Here is a 22,109-nt window from a genome sequence, read left to right on the forward strand (position 1 = left end):
ACTCAAATGACCCAGAGCCACGGCTTCAAATGAAAATGACAGCTAATTCATTCATTTATTTTTGGTATAAGTTGGATCATTTTCTCTACAAATGCTTTGACCGAAAGATAGACAGGACTTTTTAATGTCTTATACGCGGAAATGGGGTGGAGGGTTGGTGCTATGGGTTAACTTTAAGAAGCCTTTATTTATTTAAGCCATTTTTAAAGCATGACTTCACTCTTTGTACAGAGTCTATTTGAAGCGCAAGAGGGCGTTTGACCTACATCTTCTTAATGTATTCATTCTTTGCACAGACTCATCTCCAGCTCTGGAAAAACCACAACGGAAACTGTCACCGCTTTATAGAGGTCCAGTAATGGCTCGTTGAACAGGTTTATAGTAATTTATGGCGAACAACCAGCACCATCGATCCGTTGAATCTCTGTAAGATTTATTGCAGGAACGTAATCACCGTAAAAAGGAACCTTCGTTTCGTTTCTTCCGCTCTCGGTTTCTGCCCGGAGCCATAACACAGTCACACGCGGTTTTGGAAAGAGGGAAAAAGAAGATGGCAGGTTCTAAAGTAAGTAACTTTCTCTTGGATTTTAAATGAATTTACCTCCCTAACAGCTCTAACCTGTCTGGTGTTTTAATGTCTGCTTGATAACGTTATAAACACATTGTTTGTGTCTTCATTGGTTCTACATTTGACGTCGTCGACATGTTGGGACCATAGACTGTGTTGGGACATGTTCACTGTTCAGACTGAAGCGTCCTGATCACGCCCCCTCCACCCGTCCCATTCAAAATAAAGATAAACTTTATTGATGCTCCATGGGGGACATTTTTGCATTACAGCAGCTCAAGAAAACAGGAAAAAGGAATAAAATTACTAAAAATAAAAATAAATAAATGTACATCAGTTAAATAAAGGCGGAAAAAAATACAATAATAGAATAATACCAGGATAAAATAAAAATTGTATTAAAAATTGTATAAAAAATGTATTGTGTACTGCGTTTCACTATGTGAGAACAAATTGAAAAAGTTGGCCCAAATCAAGCCGACCTTGGCACAATAAAATGTATTTCCCGTCTGGGCTCATTCAGGCCGTGTTATGAACAGAAAATGTCTCCCTAATGTCTTACCTGAGATGTTGTAATTTTGTATTTACTGAAGTCAGCTTCTGTGCTGTGCATGGATGTGGGATTCTCCATGTCCAACTCTGCCCCGGGTGAAGAGCCTCCCTTTGAACTTGCCAAAAAAGTCATTCAGAAGTTTGTCCAGCGCCAGGTAAAAATATACTCTCATACTTCGCCCTTCCAAAAACTACAAAACAACAAAGATCTACTTTATGGATCTGTGTCTGACGTCTTTGACACAAATGGAAAATGTCTTTTGACAGGTTTTTGCAGAGACAAAGGATGAACTTGCTTTAGTTCTGTTTGGCACGGACTCCACAAATAACCCACTGGATAAGGACGGTCAGTACCAGAACATCTCAGTGCATCGTCACCTCATGATGCCTGATTTTGACCTTCTGGAGGAAATACAGAATCAGGTCCATCCACAGGGTTCGCAGGCTGATTGTATCCTTTTTCTCCATGACTTTGCAGCTCTATGAATGATTGAAGTTCACATTCATAAGAATCTAATTAGAATTTAAAATGAGCTGTGGAAGAATCTTTGCTCACAATACAAATGTTTCTTATCAGGGGAAACATTTTGTAACTTTATATGACAACTGAATCAGATCCACCTTCTGAGGCTCGACGATATATATTGTATTGATATATAAGACTTACATTTATATACTTTTTATCAGGTTAATCAGTTTCTAATCAAGAATTCTATCATATGGTGAATAAAAAATAAGTTATGGTACATGTGCTTACCATGCAAAATGAAAACCAAATAGATATATTCAAGCACAGCTGTGATAGGCTGAATTAAGGGGATTATAAATGGCCCTATATAAACTGCATCACAAGTGAAACTATTTTATTATTATATTATTATGGTATTTTCATCTTTGATTAATTTTAACCCAGTATGTCTGCTGTGCTGTCACTTTAAGCTAATTGTTAACAGTTAACAGTTTAGTCTAACTTGGCCAAAAGCCTAAAACATTCAGGTCATATTAACATCAAATAGAAGATAAGGATGATCAAAATAAATACTAAAGATCTAATATGCATCTTTGATAATAAAAAGATCAGTTTTAGGTTGGTTAAATCATTGTTGATTTAATAGTTTGAGAGCTAAAAGCTAAAACCTGTTCTTTTCCACAACTTGAGAATCTGTTAGCATCTTAACTCTTTATCAGGGCTGGATGCTCTCGTCGTGAGCATGGATCTCCTTCAGAGAGAAACCAAGTATGTTCTGATTTCAAACAGAATTCCTACTCATCAGAGAAAAAAAAACATTTTTGTCCACTCTTTTCAATATTTATTTTTCTAACATTTCTGTCCCAACGCGGATGAATCCCTGTTTTTTAAATATTTTTTTTATTCAGAGACAAAAAGTACGATCGTCTCATCATTGCCCTCCTGACTGACCTCAACACTCAGGCCAGCTCTGAGCACCTTGACGATATCATTGAGAACCTGAAACAAGCTAACATCACCCTGCAGTTTTTGTAAGTTCCTGACACATAAAGCAAAGTGTCCTTTTGAAATCTAATAGAATCCATCAAAACTGCTCAGGCTGTCATGTACTGCATTTGAAAATATTTTCTAGTCTTTTATCGATGACTTTAACATTCACATCTGTCTGTGATGCTTTTAATGTGCTTTGAATGATATTCATAGAAGTAAAGAGGTGTGGCCCAGTGAATAAGGAGCTAAAACACCACTGTGTATAACTTAGGTATAAGGTGTAATGTGGGGATATGTTATATAATGGGGATATCATTTATTTAAAGGTCCAAAGTGCATTTGAGAAATTTTTCATACAAGCTTATTTACAAACCCATGTACGGTTTCCCTCATCTCCTAATACTTTTTATATAAGACAAGTACTTTAATCAATCTAACAACAATGACTTTGGTCTCCTGTAAAGTCTATTATACAAACCTTTATGGTATTAACTGAAACCTAACCTTACTCCTCTTCAGTCTGCCATTTGCTGCAGAGGAAGATGAAGAAGGTGGAGGAGATGGAGACAGGAGAGGCCCTGGTCATCACGGCACAGGCAAAGGACTGACCAGTGAACAGAAAGATGGTCTGGACATGATGAAACACATCGTGCTTACCCTGGATGAGGAGGACGGCCTGGAGGAAATTTACACCTTCAGGTTGGAGGGCTCCTACAGATATCCATCATGTCTCACATCCTTCTTTTTTATGTACTTTATTTTTGTCAACAAACGTAAAAACAACAACACACAGATATAACAAACAGTTGGTCATCCACACAATCTAGATATCTCTACTGATGGAAATACACTTCAACATCAATTCATACGATAGTGGCTTAGTTATCAGCTCTCGATGTAAAAAAAAAACAAAACACAATCCATTTGTCCCAATACTGCAGGAATTTCCCGGCCCTAAGATTCAATGAGAAAGTCGTTCTGCTTTTTTCACAATTTTCTCTTTGAATAATTTTTCTTAATTCTCTAACTGCATGCTGCATTATGAAATTTATTTTCTTTCCTTGTGTTTTATTCCCGCTGTAGGAATGCAATTGAACAGCTCTGCATGTTCAAGCGTATCGAGAGGAGACCCATGGCCTGGCCCTGTCAGCTCACCATTGGCAGCGCTCTGTCTATCCGTATCGTTGGATATAAAGCAGTAAGTTTACTGGACATTACACATCTGATGCTTTGTTTTAAAGAAGAATATAACATCTGGTTACTCATAACATCCTATTTTCTTTGTGTTTTTTTAACCCAGTTGTATTGTACAGTAGTGTTGTACCTTTAGAGCAGTAAGTTATGTTTAGCTCATTCTCTTACTACATGCTTAAGATACATTTCACTAACTTTCATATGGTTATTCTTTTCTTTAATGTTTATTTGTATAGGGAGAAGTATGACGCAAGTAGACTGTTGGCACTCACTGCAGCATTTATTGCCTAATTTGCAATGCCAGTCCCCATAACTCAACAAAAAAAAAACACAATAATGATAATAATAATACATTTATTTATATAGCAACTTTAAAAACAATTGTTTACAAAGTGCTGTCACAGACAAATCAAATACAGCAACACAACAACAGAACAGAGATCAATAGAGGGGCCAAACAGAGGGCAAAAATAATATAAATGCAAATAACAGAAATAAGATAAAATACAACAGGCAGGTATGAAGAAGAGGCAGTTCAATACAATAAAGGAAAATTAGTTTAAAATCAACCAGGAGAGATCAAAATTAAAATAAAAATTGAGGGAGAGTGGGACGACATCACATCACAGGCTGTAAGCAAAGAATGAAGAGGAAAAGAAATGAGAGATGGTTCAATGAATAAAGCAGCAGAGGGCTGAAGAGTTAAATTGTAAAAGGAGTTGGAATTTAAAAAGGACGAAAAGCAGTAAAATTAATACAGGAAGTGATGCATTTAAAGGCTAAAACAATACCAAACAAGTAAAAACACAGGTGGCAACAATCAATAACAGTCACGTAAAGTTTGCCAGGAAAGCTGAAGGTTTTCTTTTCCAGGTGACCGAAGAGAAACTTAAGAAATCGTGGACGACGGTGGACGCTCAAAGCAACAAAAGAGACGACGTGAAGAGAGAGACCGTCTACTGTCTGGATGACGACAATGAGACAGAGGTGCAGAAGGACGATACCATCCAAGGTGAGAAGTCGTTGTCTGGTGTTGATGTGTTTCTAAACAACAGTGTAAAAGATGGCGACTTTCATTTTATTTTTGTCTGCAGGTTTTCGTTATGGAAGTGATATCGTTCCCTTCGCAAAAGTAGATCAAGACCAGATGAAATACAAGCATGATGGAAAGTGCTTTGCTGTCCTCGGCTTCACCAAACAGAGCCAGGTATTGTCCTTTTTTTAATTACACATGTGGCAAGTAAAGCGCAGGCGGGACAAGCGCCGTCAGCAAACCCGTGGCGCTGTGTGAACAGAGTTTGTGGAAATTGGGGGTAAAGTTTGGTGTTTTTTTTTTTTGTCTTTACTTCCTGCAGGTGCATCGCCATCAGTTCATGGGGAGTCAAGTCATCAAGATGTTTCCTGGCAAAGATGACGAGGTAAGAAAAGAAAAAAAAAATGGCTAAAATGCCCGAGACTTTAATGCTGTTTACTGACTAGTTTTTGTTTCCACTGTTGTTTCCGAGCAGCATGCTGCAGTCGCTCTATCCGCTCTAATCCGAGCACTGGATGAACTGGACATGGTGGCCATTGTACGTTACGCCTACGACCGGCGCTGCAACCCTCAAGTAGGAGCAGCCTTCCCATGCATCACCAAAGACTACGAGGTGAGATCACGTCTAAGTCTAATTGTTGAATCCTCCGGCAAACAGCACAGAGTTCATGGTCCGTCTCTCTGCCTCAACAGTGTCTGATGTATGTTCAGCTGCCCTTCACCGAAGACCTCAGACAGTTTACATTTCCATCTCTTGAGAACAACAAAAAGCTCACTCCATCAGGTACCGTTTGTGCACATCAGGCATATTCATGTGAGCTCTTTGTTGATGCAAACTGCCTCAAACTCGCACACTTGTGTTGAACTGATTGTAGGCTTTCATTATAACATGATTATAACAGCTGCACTTTAAATATTTAAAGCTGCAGGTGTACACATGACACTGCTGCTTTGTTGTGCAAAAAAGGAATGGCTCAAGTAGTTTTCACATTGATTCTCCAGGATCCCTGCATGTAGTTAGCACACACACAGGGCTATGTCTGTTTTGTATCTTATAGGCATTGTTTTTAAGTAAATGGACATCATGTGCTATGTGGTTTATCTAGACACCCAGCTGTCGATAGTAGACTCTCTCATTGACTCCATGATGTTGATTGAGGAGGAAGATGGAGAAAAAAAGGACTTGTTCGAGGTCCAGAACATTCCCAACCCTGCCTTCCAGAGGCACTTCCAGGTACTGCAGTCCAGCTTGTGTGTGAAAGTTCAAAAAGCTTTATTACTCATGTAAGACAAAAAAAAACATGCATGTGTCTGACCAGAGCTTCACCAGCTGGAGTCTGTTTTTCTTCCTTTCAACTCCCCACACCAAACCTTTTCTTTCAGTGTCTGCACCATCGGGCCGTGAACCCAGGCACCCCTCTTCCCCAAATGGAGCCGTGGCTGAAGGCTGCTCTTGAGCGCCCTGATCTCATCAGTGAACAGTGCAGGGCTTCACTTGAGGAGATGAAAAAGAAGTTTCCCCTCGTTGAGGTGGAGAAGAAAAAGAAGCTGAAGACGAGTGCTCAGATTTTTGGCAAAGAGTGAGTTTGATTTGTGTTAAAGTTTGGGCTGGGTTAAAGCTGTAAGTTACTTTAAGTAGAGACACGTTTCTGTGTTCGATAGTTTATAAAAGCATTTTAAATTCTACTAAGTATACTTGCATACTATACATTTTAGTCTTACAGTACGTTTATGAAAATGTTTCTGTGTGTGTGGAGGTTTTTGCTGAGTTTTAAGATGGTTTAAAGAATTCTAGCTGACCTTCTTTGTTATTTATAGTTCTGAGGAGCCAGATACCAAGAAGGCCAAAGGAGATGACGAAGAGGAGGAGTTTAACTTGGCTGACATCGCTGAAGGCTCTGTTACTTCGGTGAGAAAGGAGCTGCATGGGCAGAATAATCCTAGAGGGATAAAGACTTGATAAAAACTGCTAGTTTTATTTAAAGCACTCCACCACTTGTTTAAACACTGAAATTCACATTTCACCTAATTCCTTGCTAATTTGAAACCCTTTTACCAGGTGGGCAGCGTTAATCCAGCCCGAGATTTCCGTTCTCTGATTAAGCAGAAGAGTCTTCCGTTCGGAGAGGGTGAGGTCCAGTTTTTTTTCTGTCTTGTTTTTCCGGGTGATCTGATAAACTGTTTTTTTTTTGGTGGTATTCTAAACCCTCATGACTCATGTTCAGCCCTTGTAATTGTATTTATCTCTTTGTTTGGTTGTGTTGACCCCTGCGTCCTTCCCAGCCTGTCAGCAACTGACTCACAGGATAGAGCAGTTGCTAAGCAACAAGAACACACACTACTTCATGAAAAGCATCACCTGTATCCAGGCTTTTAGGGAGCAGTCGGTTAAGGTAAACATTCACTATCTTGAGTTTGGGGAGTGCACGATGATGCGGGGGTTTCTGTTTTAGGAGTCTCTGGAATAATTTAGAGACATGGGGACGTTAAATTTTGGCTTTGCTGCGGAGATTATGACTCAGCTTGAGATAACAGTGTCTTGAACAGAGGCCAGTTCTTATGAGTTTCTGTGCCTGTATGTAGTTGTTGGCTGTTAGAGACTCATAAATGCATTTTTGAATGTTTTTATACCTTTCAGCTGGAGAATGCAGATCTGTACAACAGCTACCTTCAATCCCTGAAAAGAAGCATCCCAAACAGAGGGCTGGAGGTCTTCTGGGACCTGCTTGTTCAAGGTGCGATAAGCCTCTTTACTCAGGGCTCCAGGATTCCTTTCAAATCACTCCTCCCTCGAGAGGAGGTGAAGTTTCCACATAGTTTTTCAAGTCCAAAAATATGTAAACAATAGAAAACAGGAAGCTGATTGGTGCCTGAGTCCTAATCCCTTTTAAGGAGCTTAATGTTTGCAGACTTGACTCTTGCTATTTGATTGACAGATGCCATAACTCTGATCAGCAAGGACGAGGTTGAAGGAAGCAGGGTATCCAAAAACGAAGCTAATCAGGTGACTTGATTAAATCTTCCCCCTTTGAAGCTGTCTAGGAAAGATTTGAATGATTGACATTTTTTAAACTACCATGAAACATATCTCTTGCAGTAATTAAATGTTGTCCTTAGTTTCTGGTTTCTGAGGAGAAGAAAGAGGAGGTGGCTGCACCACCGGCTGAAGATACAGGAGACTTGGATGACCTGGCAAGTGTTTCTATTCATATTTTCAGGGTTTAATGAAGTTTCTCCCAAACTTATAAGAATGCATTTCCTGTCTGATTTGCTTCACTCTTTGTGCTTGTTGATGGGCTTGGCTCATAGAGACATGTGATAGACTCTTGAGTCTAAACGTCTCTTATATTCTCTTCCTGTGCAGCTGGACATGATGTAAGACGGGAGGCAATGGGAGAGTTTGCAGTGGACACGCAAAAGAAATGAGAAGAATGCAATCATTCAGCCAGGCCAGTCCAAAGCCAATCAGCCGTCCATTGTTCTGCTTCCCACATAGAGACCCCTGATACTCTGTAACTACATTTAACTGCGCAGAGGAAAGCTAGACTCAACTAATGTTTACACCAGAGTCTTTACAAAAAAGTATCATAAGGAACTGTATGTTTGGGGCTTTGTAGGTGTTTAATTTTAAATGTCACATTTCTTTATTTTTTTATTAATGTCATGTCTTAATACAAGAAGTCATTTAAATCTTATGATGGATGCGCATTTTTCTGACTTGAAAGGCAAACAGCGCTTCAGTGTCCCAACAAGTTTATTAAAATCAGTAAAGCTCAATGGTTGATTAAACATGTTGGACGTGTCCTGTTGTATATCAAAATACTGAGGATGAATACAGTTTTCCTGATAAGTGCAGTAAAGCAGTGCAGTGGATTAATTAGCAGATTGTACAGTGTAGCACCAGTATGATGTTTGCATCCATGTTGTCTTTGATTAACATACCCACCGGATGAAACGCTCAAACAAACTGGACCGGGTTAGACGTGAGAAGTCTTTGACCATAAAGATGGCGTCTTTGTCGCCCATAGCCAGCTTCGCTAGGACTTGATGGTCAACATCACTTCCTGTGGCCATCACCGTGGAGACAACCTGTGCACCACGCATGGCACTGACCGCCTCCTCCAGGTTCTTGCTGTCCGTGATGCCATCTGTGATGAAAATGAATGAAACCTCCGCGTTCCGTCTGGTCTGCCGAGTCGTTCCTTTACTCAGGATGTTGTCGATGGCGTGTAAGATGGCGGGCCCCACGCTTGAGGAGGAATCCAAATAAGGCAGGCGGGCTATGCCTGCTGCAATGAGAGCGGGGTCATGAGTGAGTTGGAAGGCTACATGGTTCTCGTTCTCCTTGCCAAACTCGGTGAGTGCCAAGCGAGCTCGCATACGGTCCGTCTTGTTTTGTGCCATTACAAGCCGGTCTGCCACCTCCATCAGAAATTCGCGGACGTACCGGAAGTTCTCAATCCCGAGGCGTTCTGAGCCATCAAGCAGGAATACCAAATCTACCGGCCTCTGGACGCATGGAGCAACATCAGGTTCTGTGAAAGACACGAATGATTGGCTGAGCTGCGATCAATTATAGCAATCTAGGTATGAAAAAACACCTACCATTCTTGCAGGGCAGATCAGGACACTTAATCTCCGGATCTAAACGGGAATTCAAAAGAACATCGGTGAGATTTAAGTTCAGAAGAACCATGTTTATCACTGATGTGTGTGTGCAGACTTACCAGGACACAGCACTGTCTCCATCTGTTCTATGAAGTCCTCAGCCACCAGGTCGATGTAGTGGTTCATCTGAGCAACACGTTCCTTTCTGTCACAAGCTATCGACCCCAGGATCTCATCATCCTGCTGTCTTTGAAACATGTCGCCAACCCCGATAGCGTTCACCACCACCCGGTCGTCGTTGCAAAGGTATTTGAGCAGATCTTCATCGTCGTGGGGGTCAAAGCGACCGTCTGTGATCACCACCACGGACACTTTTGCCTGGGCTCTCTTGCTGTCCCTGATGAGGTGATCATAAGCGTACTTCAGAGCTGAGGGCGTGAAGGTGCCTCCAGCAATCCACTGGAGATTCTTCACAGCCGCTTTGAAGGCAGACATGGAGTTTATCATTGGGTCATCGAGACGGATGGCTTCAAAAGTCCCGTTGTGACTGAATTGGACAACTCCGACTCTTGTACCTAGAAGAGGCAAACAGGTCAGGTCGTGCATTTCAAAAATATAAATCAGGTTGTAAGGATAGGCTCTAAGACCAGAACCAATCATGCTAGTCCTGCTCTCAGTACTTGCTTAAAAATACTGTAGGTCACAGATTGATATTTTTACTTTTATAAAGCAAATACTTCTGAAACAGATGTGCATTTGTTGAGGACTATTTTAAGTTACTTAAACATACACAAGTGGTGCTTCATATGAAGTTGACTAAAAACAAAGTGAATCAATGGAAAGAAGGTTGAAGCTAATACTGCACTGGGTCAAAACAATTTGAAGAATCAGGTTCTCTTCAAGAAACAGGGGGACACAAGTAGCTTCTAAATAAATGACTGTCTTGATTAGAAAGTTAATTGTGAAGAAAGGCAGTCTAATCTGAAAGTCTGAGGCACTCGTTTATTGATAGTCTAAAGTGAGTCAATGTTTCTTTTTGTGAATGATCATTTTATCCAAAGAAATCTTGCCTGCATATGTTTTTAGAGTAAATCTGGTGTATTGATGCTCACATCACTCTGAAAGTAAATCATCATTAGTTACAGTTACTTACTCATTCAGACTATTTACTGGTAAAAACATTTAAAGGCTGAAAATACACAACGTGGACAATCTGCCGTCACTGCAGCAGTCACAGGTTTAAGGAAGAGTGCGCTGCCATGTGGTCCAGTCCAAATGTTTTTTGGTGGTGACTCTATTCTGTATTTAGTGCTGGATTATGTGATTCACTCATTGGAAATTGTTCATCCTTATGGCAGCCTCTACTTCTTGTCATTTGAAACTGTCTGCTAAAGCGTTTGTAGGTACTGTACATCTGTGTTGTGGTTTGTTTTTGCTCGACTGTACCGGTAACAGATGCAGGGTCACTGGCCATAGACCCCAGCCTGTTGATGGTGTTGATAACAAAGTTCTTCTCCAAAGTGAAGTTTGTCAGCCCAACACTTTCTGAGCTATCGATTACAAATACAATGTCCAGAGGTCCACAGCGCTTCTCACAGTCTGAGAAAAGGAAAAAGTAAAGGATCAGTATGTAGAAGAGACTAGATATTAAATCTGTTTTTGTGCAATATGTGTTTACCACAACAACCGCACGTCTCCCTGATATAAGTCATGACATCACAGTCCTGCAGTGACAGGATGCAGATTAGACGTAATACAAACAAGGACATATAAAGAACAGTGACCTTTAAAATGTAATGTTTTTTAAAATATTACTCACAGTGAGGCCAGGATCCCCCTCTGGACCTGGGCCTCCCTTCACACACACACACACACACATATACACATACACATACACATACACATACACATACACATACACATACACACACACACACACATACAAGAAGAAACCAGTTAGAGCTTAAATTTGCATGCATGGTCAAACAATTATTTGAGTGGTTTCGCTGTTGCTTACATCAGGTCCAGGGTCGCCTCTGGGTCCCCTGTCTCCTGGCTGACCTAGCTGACCTGGTTCCCCCTGTGCAACAAAAAAAAGAAAATTCAGGAGAAATGACTCTTCTCTGAATAATATTACTCTTTGGAACTCTTTGGAAGTCCTATTGTTTGGAAGTCCCAGAGGAATTCTGGGAGCTCTAAACTTTAACACCTGCTTCCAGAAGCAATGTCCTGATGCTGAAGAAAAATCCGCAGAACTGCTCATGAAGAGTTTTCTTTGGATGCTTTTGGAAAGAGACGTTACTCGTGAGCTTTCTGAGCTTGTCAAAAGCAATTACTTAATGCTGCAGGCACCGAGCTCCAGTCAGTTTAAATACAGTGGAGGGGAAAAAATCTCAAGACATGGAAAAGAAAAACCTGCCTAATAGAATGAAAACTATTTGGAAACTTGTGTGATGAATCTTACAGGTTGTCCTAGAGATCCTTTATCTCCAGGTTGTCCTTTGGCACCACAGTCACCTCTGCCCCCCCTAGGTCCTGCTCTTCCTGGATTGCCTCTGTCTCCCTGAAAAATTAAGAGCGGTTTCAGAATTCAGTAGACTTTAAAACAAATATGAATTTCATGAGGTCAATGGGATAACCTTACAGTGGCTCCTCTCGCTCCAGGATAGCTAAATCCTTGTCTTCCTTTGTCACCCTTTAGAAGGAAAAAAATCATCAATATCCAAATATATATCCAAAAAAAAAAAAATATATATATATATATATATATATATATATATATAGCATTATTTTACATTTTAAAGTGACAGAAAGGTTTGGCACACCTTTGGTCCCGGGACTCCAGAGTCTCCCCTTGGTCCAGGGTCTCCAGGATCTCCCACAGTGCCCTTGAACCACAGAAGACACTGTAAATGCTCTGTAATTTACAGAAATAATTTTCTTACCAATCCACTTAAAACACAGCTGTGACAATGAGCACTTAGTGTCGCTGATTATGATGTTATAAAGTACACACAATTTCTCCTGGGCCCCCTGTTTCTCCTGAATGACCCCTCGGTCCAGGCAGTCCTTGGTCTCCCTATAAGAGATTGAATGAAACATCACCGACATACTCAAACTTACTAATGCAGATAAAAATCTAGCCAAGCATAGTTCTGATACACTTTTAAAAAGTGTGGATTTGTAAAAGAGGGAACAACGTTTTTGTTTGTTTTGGCAGGACACTCGCAACATAAAGACAAAACTTGCGTTATTATTTTTCCTTGGAAAAACGGCTGAGTTTTTTTGTTTTTTTTTGCCAAAATCTGCTCACTGCTTGACCCCCTCACCTTTGCACCCTTGAGTCCGTCCTCACCAGACCGACCTCTGCCTCCATGTGATCCTCGTTCTCCCTGGAAAAATAGATGAAAGTGTCAGAAGCTGCACTGCACCATTAATCACAAATAGATTTATACAAACACCAACAGGAAACAAAGAGTTATCTGAAGGATTTTCCTCAGAATCATTTAAAGTAATGTTCCATAGCAACTCAGACAGTAATTATACTGGGCAAGGAAGTGTTTACAATCTTTCTCTGTTAGAACAAAAACCCCAGAGAGGGGTTTGAAACCCATGAGGCTGGTCTCTTTCAGGTTGTTAGGAATCCAGTCTGCTTTGTTGGTGTTTTTTTCTCAACAACATATTTGTCTCTTTTAGATATCAAATGCCAAATCTCTTTCCCATATGTTCCTCTGAGCATGTTTCTTTAAAAAAAAAAACATTTAGTCATGTTTCAGATGAAGGTCTGTAGTATTGTGTTCAACAACTTTTCCAGTGTTTTTAACATGAAACTGCTCTCAATGCTACAAACCTGCTACAGTAGCAAAGCTAACTAAAATACAAGATGGTATGCAACCGCCAACTACTAACATTTGCTTTCCTTTCCTTGGACTTGTCTGTCTTTTCAAATTCCTAAACCCCGGCAGCAGAATATTTCCATTTCAAAGGTGGCCAGCCAAGATTTGTGCGAGCGATTGATTGTTTGTCCAAATGTGAAATGTGGTCACAATCTCCCCATGTCTTCCTGTGTTCAATGACACCAGGTGTGTTTTATGCAGTACTGTATGATTCTACAATTCACTCAGCAGACGCTTTTATCCAAAGCGACGTACATCAGAGAGTAAGAACAACACAAGCAAGGATCTAGAAAAAAGGGAACAATGTCAGTAAGAGCAAACGATCAGCTTTGAGTCTGATTGGACACACAGGTGCTGACAGGAAGTGACCAGAGGCAAAGCACAACATTGACGGCAGTTCTTGAGAGCTCTAATCAGTATAGAAATGAGCGAAAATGAGTTTTAAGAGGTCATAATGTTCTTCATCATAATGGTCTTTATCATAATGTTCTTCATCATAATGGTCTTCATCATAATGTTCTTCATCATAATGGTCTTCATCATAATGGTCTTTATCATAATGTTCTTCATCATTATGGTCTTCATCATAATGGTCTTTATCATAATGTTCTTCATCATTATGATCTTCATCATAATGGTCTTCATCATTATGATATTCATCATTGGCCACCAAATTGATAAGTTTAAGAGAAAGTGGTGGAAGTATGGCTCATCAGAAGATATTAATATTATTATTATGACCATGGCTGTTGCTTGTGTGGGGACAGTATACAAACTCAAATTATTAATGAGTACTTGATGAATTTAACATACAACTTTCTCTGAGAGCTGAACTTACCCTCTCTCCTTTTATCCCGTCAGGACCTTGGGCTCCCTTCTTCCCTTCGTCTCCTCTCCTTCCCTGTTAATATTCATTTCATACTTATTACATTTGACAGCAAATTCTCCAAATTATTATTTCATTTTCTTAAAAAACAGCTTTATATACCGTTTCGCCATTTGGTCCAATAGTTCCAGGAATCCCCTACAAAAAGTAATAGTTTAATTTCAGGGTCAGTGTAGAAATATTAACTTACAGTAGTACACTACAGAGATAATTATAATGAAATAATATTTCTCAGTACCACTTCTCCCTTTTTTCCCGGTGGCCCTGGATTTCCAGGATTTCCTCTTTCACCCTGAGGAACAGAGATGTGTTATTTTGTTTTTTTTCACTGAAGAATCATGTTCATCTTTCTGATGAGTTTTCTGTCATGTTTTCTACCTTTGGTCCTATGTCCCCCCTAGCACCAGGTGGACCTGACTTTCCAGGGAAACCTGCATCACCCTGAACAAATAAAAAACAAACATACATGACTGATGACATCACTAATGAACATTTAAACATCTACAAGTGTACAGGACACAAAAAATAATACAAAGTTTTTCCTATCTCATCAGGAACCAGACCTGTGGGAAACAAGATGAAAAGAACGTAAACACATTTCATCAGAATGTACATCTATTGGTCGTAGGTATTTTAAAACCGGACAAAAGTGTTGCAGTTAAACACCGACAAACATGCCATTATCTATGAGTCATCTCTTTAGCCCTTGCATGACTAATTGCAGTTTTACTGTTTATTTGGAGAGATTATCCAAACTGTTTAGACTACTTGAGATGCTATGGCATGCCTTGCAAGAAGGCAAGTATTTTATCTTTGCTATGCTAAGGGGTCTAGCTTTTTTGGCTAAAATATATTAGCATAGCAAGGACTTGTGAATCCAGGGAGCTAACATCATAACATTTCTGATGTGGTGGTATTAAACTTACTCCAATTTGTCTAGAGGCTTCCTGTTCGAAGGCTTAAAAGATCCTTAGAGAGAGTTTGTGCTTAGACTTTAGTTTGGTATAAATTTCAGCTTGAACCTGATGGATTAGGCAAAAGATATTTTCCCAAACCAGCTGGAACTGCTTGTTTGTGTGCTGTTAAGTACAAGTAAACATACAGATGGAGACTAATCAGGCCTTCTCCCTCCACCGTTGGGCCAATTCTTCACACAAACATCCGTGGTCACCAGAGGATACATGAATCTAATAAATGGCTACTGTGAACGGTAAAATTTCTGATTTGCCAGTTGCGCGTAGCAACGGTTTTCTATCCCTCAATAGCACATCATTGTTCAGAAGAAAGAACCGTCAATATGAAAAGCGGGCGGCTGCTAGGGACACAGCTCTAATCTCAGAGTTAACTGTAATCATATCAATCCACAGAAATAAATCCAGTTAATTTTGATGTCTTGTCTGTTTAGGATGGGAAATGAAAACAGTTGTGAAAAGAGGGAAAAAATGTTATGACAGAGAAATCTACCCATCTATAAATAGATAGTTGGCCAAAAAAGTAAGTGTGGAACCGAAAGGGTATGGGACCCAGAAGTGTCTGAAAGACTCATGAAAGGAAAAGAAAATGTCAAAAGACTGGACGCAGCTCTACCTGTAGATTCTAACAAACTGTTTGTAAAGCTATGAAATATATTTAAATAAAAGATTATAATTTAATGTATAAGTAATACAGTATAATGTACAGTATATCGAGCACGACAAAATCCCACACACATACACACACTTTGTGTGGGGTCCTGCTCCCTCTCTGTGTTCCATTCCACTAAAACAACCTGCTCTCTATACATTATCCAAGACATGACTTTGATGACTGTCTAACTTTTTCTGAAACACTACCAGCTAGTTTAACGTTAGGGTTTAAATGAAATGTTAAAACAACTTTAAATGGATTTCTGTGAATACTGTCAGAAATACGCTTCTGACATTAATTTCCCCCTGGAGGTAAGGAGGGAGAGAAATGTGTTGAGTTTTTAATACAGACCTTCTGTCCGTTGTCCCCAGGAGGCCCAGTGTCACCAACATCTCCAGGGAAACCATCTGGTCCCTTTTAGAGACAAAAACAAAAACGATTATACGGTTCAGTAAACCAGTATACTAAAAGTTTCAGCGATAAAGCTGATAGATTAGAAGATATAAATGTGTTACTTAATCTAATAAATATATAAAAAAAAGATGTCTATAACAAAATTGGAACAATAAATTATTAATTAGTTAAACTTTGTCACCATAGCCAAACATTTCCACATTAAATATTTGGAGATTATAGCTATTTTGCATTATGGTCCTCATCTCCTATACATATTTTTTTTTATAAAAAACAACTACACATACCTTGTCACCTGGATCACCTTTGCAACCAGGAGCTCCAATTCGGCCCATATGACCCTAAAGATGATGATTTCATGTCAGTGTGCAGAACATATCACAGTCATGGTAAACTGGTCTTTTTGTCCTTGTCCAATGAAGACTCACCTTTCTACCATTAGTTCCATTCATGCCAGGTACTCCTACCACTCCCTGAAAGTGAGGACATTAATACACAGACAGAAATTTAACATCAGTATGCAAACAGGAACAAAATAAGATGAATTATGAAAAGAAAAATAAGTTACCTTTGCTCCATCTGCTCCTATTTCACCCTGTTAAAGAACAACAGAGCCATTAGTCCCAAAAGCATTTTATTCGATTGGACAGCTGGGGGATTGGAAGATATTTAAAGTTGTATCCCTCACCTTGTCACCTTTCAAACCAATCATACCCTGTATGGCAACAAGAAGGACATTTATTAGAGAGAGGAATTTGAGTCAAAAATGACAATTCTTGTATGTCGCAAACACAATCAGTGGGCTTCAGCAAACCTTGGGACCGGGTTGTCCGATTGGACCTTCAATGCCAGGATCCCCCTGCAATTTCAGATTTGTTTTAGCATTAAAATGAAAAGTGTACAGAATTTAAGGAGTAATAATAATGCTTATATCATCATACCTGATTCCCCCTTTGACCTTTTGGCCCCGTTTGTCCTGTGCCTCCTTTTAGACCCTAAAAAATAGGAAGAAATATTGACATGTAAACAAGACAATCTTCTGTAAAAGTTGAAGTAGACATTGACAAGAAATGTTTTGTTGTTGTTGTCAGTACTCACTTTTGGACCTCGAGACCCTTCTGGTCCAGGGATCCCAGGAGACTCAAAGCATTTAGGCTTGTAACACTACAAGAATATAATGTTAAATGTAAATAAGAGATTTGATTTAAATATTAGTATACTTTATGACATACAAAAATGGTTGTATCGTCTTTCTTACTTTTAAATAGGCTTGATATTTCTGCAGAGAAAACAAAACAAAAGTCGGCGAAAAGAGCTTTACAGTGGCATGTATTCAAAATCTGAATTTAAGTATGAAATACAAGACAAGACAGGAAAAAAGATTTTAGATCACCATGGTTTTTATGATACGATCAATGGATTCGATCATTATCCTCGATTTTCCTTCAACAATATCCACAGCTATGTAGTCATCATGGAACACTTCAACCGGAGAGCTGGCTATCTCCTTCATCCCTACTTCATCGATAATCTTGGACGCCGCCACTGAGAAAGTATGGATTCCTTCTTCTCGAGCCTTGTCTGCCATTGCCTTTATCCCCCCACATGGATTTCTTGTCACATGTCCATCCGTGATGAACACTGAGAAGAGGACGTCGTCGGTCCCTGAGCTGTACTGAGTAAACTGTTTGATCATATTTTTGATGGCACAGTCGGTGTAGGTGCCTTTGCCCTGGTAATCGACCCCGGCGAGGTTCCTGATGAAGTTCTCTTTATTTGTGAACTGGCTGAAGACCCACTGATCCTGGGAGAAGTTCTGGCCTCCTACTGACCATGTGATCCTGATCTGGCCCTTGTACTCCTCATCAGCCAACTTCTGGGCAAAGATCTTGGTGAACTCCTTGAGTTTTTTCACCAGCGCCCCTGGTGGGGACTCCTGTAAGGCGATGGTCTCCGAGGTGTCGATGGTGAAAAACACTTTTACCGGACAGTCCACGATACGAGCTAGAGGAGATGACAAGGACAAAAAGGTCAACAACTTTCCCACTCTGCTATGTTTCACTCATATGCTGTACTTCTGTATAATTCAGAGGTACTTTGCAGTAGAGTACTATTGTTATTTTTCAACATCAGATGGAAGTATTCTAGTTTTAAAGTGTTAGTTTCAGGGCAAAGATGGCCTAGCGGTTAGGTTGCGTCCCGTGCAAGGGGGCTATAGTCCTCCATGTGGGCAGCCCGGGATTGAGTCTGACCTGTGGCTCCTTTCCCGCATGTCATTCCCCATCCTCTCTACCCAGTTTCCTACTCTATCCACTGGCCTATCGAATAAAGGCAAAAAGCCCCCAAAAATAAATCTTTTAAGCGTTGCATATTGAGAATTATACATGCAAACTGTTGTAACATTTTCACTTTGGTACTCTGAAACACCTTGTTTACAATCATTCATGCTATAAAGTTAGTATTATCGTCTGACAATAACTCTCTGACACTCACTCAGACAACCTGTAGGTGGGAGAGGCGGCTGAGTCGGTCCTGGGCTGTCACCCCGTCCAGGGAACGGCCGGGGTCCACGAGGTGTCAGATCTTGAAGGGTTACTGCTTGGAGCATGCATAGAAAGATGAACCCTGAAATCATCGCCATTCTATCCTGCAAAAAAAAAAAAACAACACAACAAGAGGTGAGTGAGGTCATTTTTGAAGGCTTACTTTTTACTCCAACACTGCTTTTTAATGCAGGAAGTAGCTGTCACACAAAGTGAGTCTTCACAGCAGGCATCTCCGCAGAGCTCAGGAATGTTTATCTGTGTTTTAAACAATGTCAGTGAATAACCAGACTGTATGGGGAAAGAGGAGAATATTTCAGATGTAGGTGGAAAAGATGTTAGAGATGTTACATGTCTCGTTTAGTGACATTAAAATCCACAGCGAGGCTTTCTGAAATATTTCATGTCAAGAGTGATTAAACATAATAAAGACATCAGAGGACCATGTTAGGGTTTGTGCGATGAAATCCCCTCCAAAGATGAATTACTATTTGGTGCTAAGTGATTAAACAAAAATGTGCTATAGCTAGGGAAAACTTTTTCTAAAAGAATAAAGCTCCATAATGCAACATCAATGACTAACAAAATAAAATAAAGCCTACAGATCCTGCTCAGAAACATAAAGAAGACAATGAAGTAGATAAAGCAAAAGAATACAATAGTAGACATGTGTGCTAAGTTCAGTTTGTTTAGTGTTTACTTTAATCTTCTTCATCCCATAATTTAAACCTATTGTTTTCACTCAACTGCCTCTGTTCAAAAACATGTAAAGTTACCAACTTCACTTTACAAATTAATAATTTACATTTTTTACGATAAAAATGCATTGCTATACAACAGGCAAAAGTCCACTACCTACAACATTATAACGTGGCATGTATAGGGTATACAATTGATTCGTTGTGGTCCAGTTCTTCAATAACATCATAAAACTCTGAAGACGGCCATTCTGTGTGAAAAGTAGGTTAAATTTTACTGCTAAGAAATTTGTACTTTTATTACAGCTAATATTTTGATGGAACAAGGTGCAAACATTTATTAATATAACTTTCCCAAATTTAACAATTTCTCTCCCAAAAAAAATTTGACCAGTAAAGTGCAGAAAAAACCTGAAGACTCATTTGAGAAACGTATCCTGTCAGAAAGTCTTTTGCCGACCAGATAAACAGCATTTTTAAGCAATTTTCTAATGCAGGAAAACTTTCTAAAGTTCAAATAAAAAGTGACTCACCTCACAACGACTGCACGTAGACAGTAAAAACCCAAACAGCGACTTGAGGCTGTCAGGAAACTCAGGAGATAATCATCTCAATCGGGAAGTTGCCATATCAACAGAGAGAGTCGGGGTCAGTTTCTGCACGAGGAGCCGCCCGTTTTATACTGCACTGACGCACGAGCGCCTCCGGGACGCACGCGCAGCGACTCACGCGTAGGCCTACTGTCACTTTCATTTGGAAGTCAATTCAAATAACTTTATTTATCCGTTAGGAACTTCATTTGTGTAAAACAGCATCAGTGCGCATACAGCTAGACACAAAAAAAACAACAGCAGAAACACACACATACAAGTGGCTCTATTAAAAACATGATAAATAGGTCATAAATAATTGTTATAAGCGGTTAAAAGAGTTGTCTTAAAAGTAAATAAGAAATAGATCATTTCAGTCAACAGATTGTCTGCAGGAGTCAAACGAGATGTCGCAGTCACAAAACCACAGACATTATTCCAGAAAATGGAGTAGTTTTAATTAAACAGAACGCGCTGCAGTAGTCTATTTATCTGCTCGATTTGGCAGAATAAATGTGAGTGTCAGTGACTTATTCTCTCAAAGCTCAGTGTTACAAACACTTGGACTCCACTGCTGCATATCCTTACATGGAGAGAGCTGCACACACTCACAGACCGTTAAGCGTGAGAGATGTCATATAGGAATTTGACTGCAGCAACTCTCCAAAAATGACCAAATGTCTAATATAAATGATGTCCACAGTCTATATGAAATGTTTAATTAATCTCACATTTTCCAGGATGTTTCAAACCACTTTTAATGTAATTGAAATCAAACTCAATCAAATGCTATTGAAAATACAACAATTTACTGGACTTTAGAGGTGGCAATATGGGCACATATACGGAAGAGGATTAGGGCCACTGAAAATAAATTATTTTGTTCCTCATAACAAAGAAATATGTTTTCTCATAATTCTGACTTTTTTCTGTCGGAGCCAGAATTCTGAGAAAAAATAATTCTGACTTTTATTTCTCAGAATTCTGAGATTAAAGTCAGAATCCTAAAAGAAAAGGCAGAACCAAAATATTTGTTTTCAGTGGCCCTAATCCTCTTCTGTACTATACAAACAAAGTGTAATTTTTTCATGGTTATTTAGCCTGCCTAAGTGAAGTTTTTAGTGAAATGATTCAGTCAATGCACCTTAACTGCTTTTACAGTTAGAATAATTAAGTTAAGATTAATTGTTTAATTAGTTAAGATTAAGACTGTATGCATGAAAAATAAAGAGGACCTCTCAAAGTATGGTACTTGATCAAAAACAACATAACCATAGCAAGCTGAAAGAGTAAAATGTCACTAACACATTGATACATCATCAGTAACATTTATTTAAATACCTCTTTACTATACTTTATGATATGATGGTTGCAGAACAGTAACTTAATTATTGATTTACTTAAAGATGCCCAGAGCAGTATAAACACTGTTCCTGTTTAAATCCAGTGTTACTCACCCTGAAACATTGGGTATATCTTTGACATGTAACAACCCTACATTGTTAACATGTAAACTTGCTGGCAGTGTTCTTCTTCACATCCTTGAAACGTTCTACATACACAAAGCTAGAACGCCAAAACTTTTTAAAAAATCTTTAAATCAAAGTTCAACTATTTTCAATCTGGGATTCAAGAGGAGGCTTGCTAAATATCCTGTAAGATATGGATGCTTTAATTTAAACCTTTATGTAATTACACAGTTAAGGTTGAGTTAATCATATCAACATGATATCAATTAAAAAAAACAGACATGGTGCTCTGCATTTAATGACACTACAGACACTGCATCATGAGATAAGATGTTAAATCAATTTCTCATTGTCTTTTGAAGGACACTTTTTCTTGGATGCTGTACAGATGATTACTGATGACCTGCCTATCTTTTTATGCCTTCATGATTTTATTCATTTTCTTTTTACATAAATCAAGGGCAGAGATGTGTCCCCTCTGTGGTGACTGTGACAAGGTCACTCTGTGTATCTGATGATTGAAACTATGCTTCATTACACTTTAGTATTTAAAAGCAAGTACAGATAAGATGT

At 39.3% G+C, this 22,109-nt stretch overlaps 2 protein-coding genes across 3 annotated transcripts; one reads left to right on the forward strand and one right to left on the reverse strand.

The window, feature by feature from the left end:
* Window positions 1-294: 294 nt before the first annotated feature.
* xrcc5 (X-ray repair complementing defective repair in Chinese hamster cells 5) lies at window positions 295-8,599 on the forward strand. Its single transcript, XM_020651146.3, has 21 exons — window positions 295-565; window positions 1,162-1,275; window positions 1,388-1,571; window positions 2,309-2,357; window positions 2,498-2,620; window positions 3,099-3,278; window positions 3,663-3,777; window positions 4,647-4,785; window positions 4,868-4,980; window positions 5,129-5,191; window positions 5,282-5,419; window positions 5,500-5,590; window positions 5,913-6,040; window positions 6,190-6,386; window positions 6,625-6,715; window positions 6,866-6,935; window positions 7,090-7,199; window positions 7,445-7,541; window positions 7,743-7,810; window positions 7,924-7,998; window positions 8,171-8,599. The coding sequence occupies exons 1-21, from the start codon at window positions 551-553 to the stop codon at window positions 8,183-8,185; spliced, it is 2,175 nt and encodes a 724-aa protein (XP_020506802.2). The 5' UTR covers window positions 295-550; the 3' UTR covers window positions 8,186-8,599.
* On the reverse strand, window positions 8,543-20,168 carry LOC109996836 (collagen alpha-2(VI) chain). Of its 2 annotated transcripts, none has more exons than XM_020651145.3 (28): window positions 20,011-20,168; window positions 18,739-18,883; window positions 17,630-18,240; window positions 17,495-17,515; window positions 17,335-17,400; window positions 17,178-17,231; window positions 17,051-17,095; window positions 16,925-16,951; window positions 16,805-16,831; window positions 16,665-16,709; window positions 16,524-16,577; window positions 16,174-16,236; window positions 14,575-14,637; window positions 14,435-14,488; window positions 14,299-14,334; window positions 14,149-14,211; window positions 12,744-12,806; window positions 12,431-12,493; window positions 12,240-12,302; window positions 12,059-12,109; window positions 11,879-11,977; window positions 11,432-11,494; window positions 11,234-11,269; window positions 11,093-11,138; window positions 10,861-11,013; window positions 9,534-9,989; window positions 9,412-9,450; window positions 8,543-9,341 (listed from the first exon to the last, which is right to left on the reverse strand). In XM_020651145.3, the coding sequence occupies exons 2-28, from the start codon at window positions 18,875-18,877 to the stop codon at window positions 8,740-8,742; spliced, it is 3,102 nt and encodes a 1,033-aa protein (XP_020506801.1). In that variant the 5' UTR covers window positions 18,878-18,883; window positions 20,011-20,168; the 3' UTR covers window positions 8,543-8,739. The 2 variants fall into 2 exon arrangements, with proteins under 2 accessions (XP_020506801.1, XP_020506800.1); XM_020651144.3 differs by having other exon boundaries at window positions 18,730-18,883.
* Between the last annotated feature and the right edge of the window lie 1,941 nt (window positions 20,169-22,109).

Source organism: Labrus bergylta, chromosome 13, assembly GCF_963930695.1.
Source record: "Labrus bergylta chromosome 13, fLabBer1.1, whole genome shotgun sequence".
Classification (NCBI taxonomy): domain Eukaryota; kingdom Metazoa; phylum Chordata; class Actinopteri; order Labriformes; family Labridae; genus Labrus; species Labrus bergylta.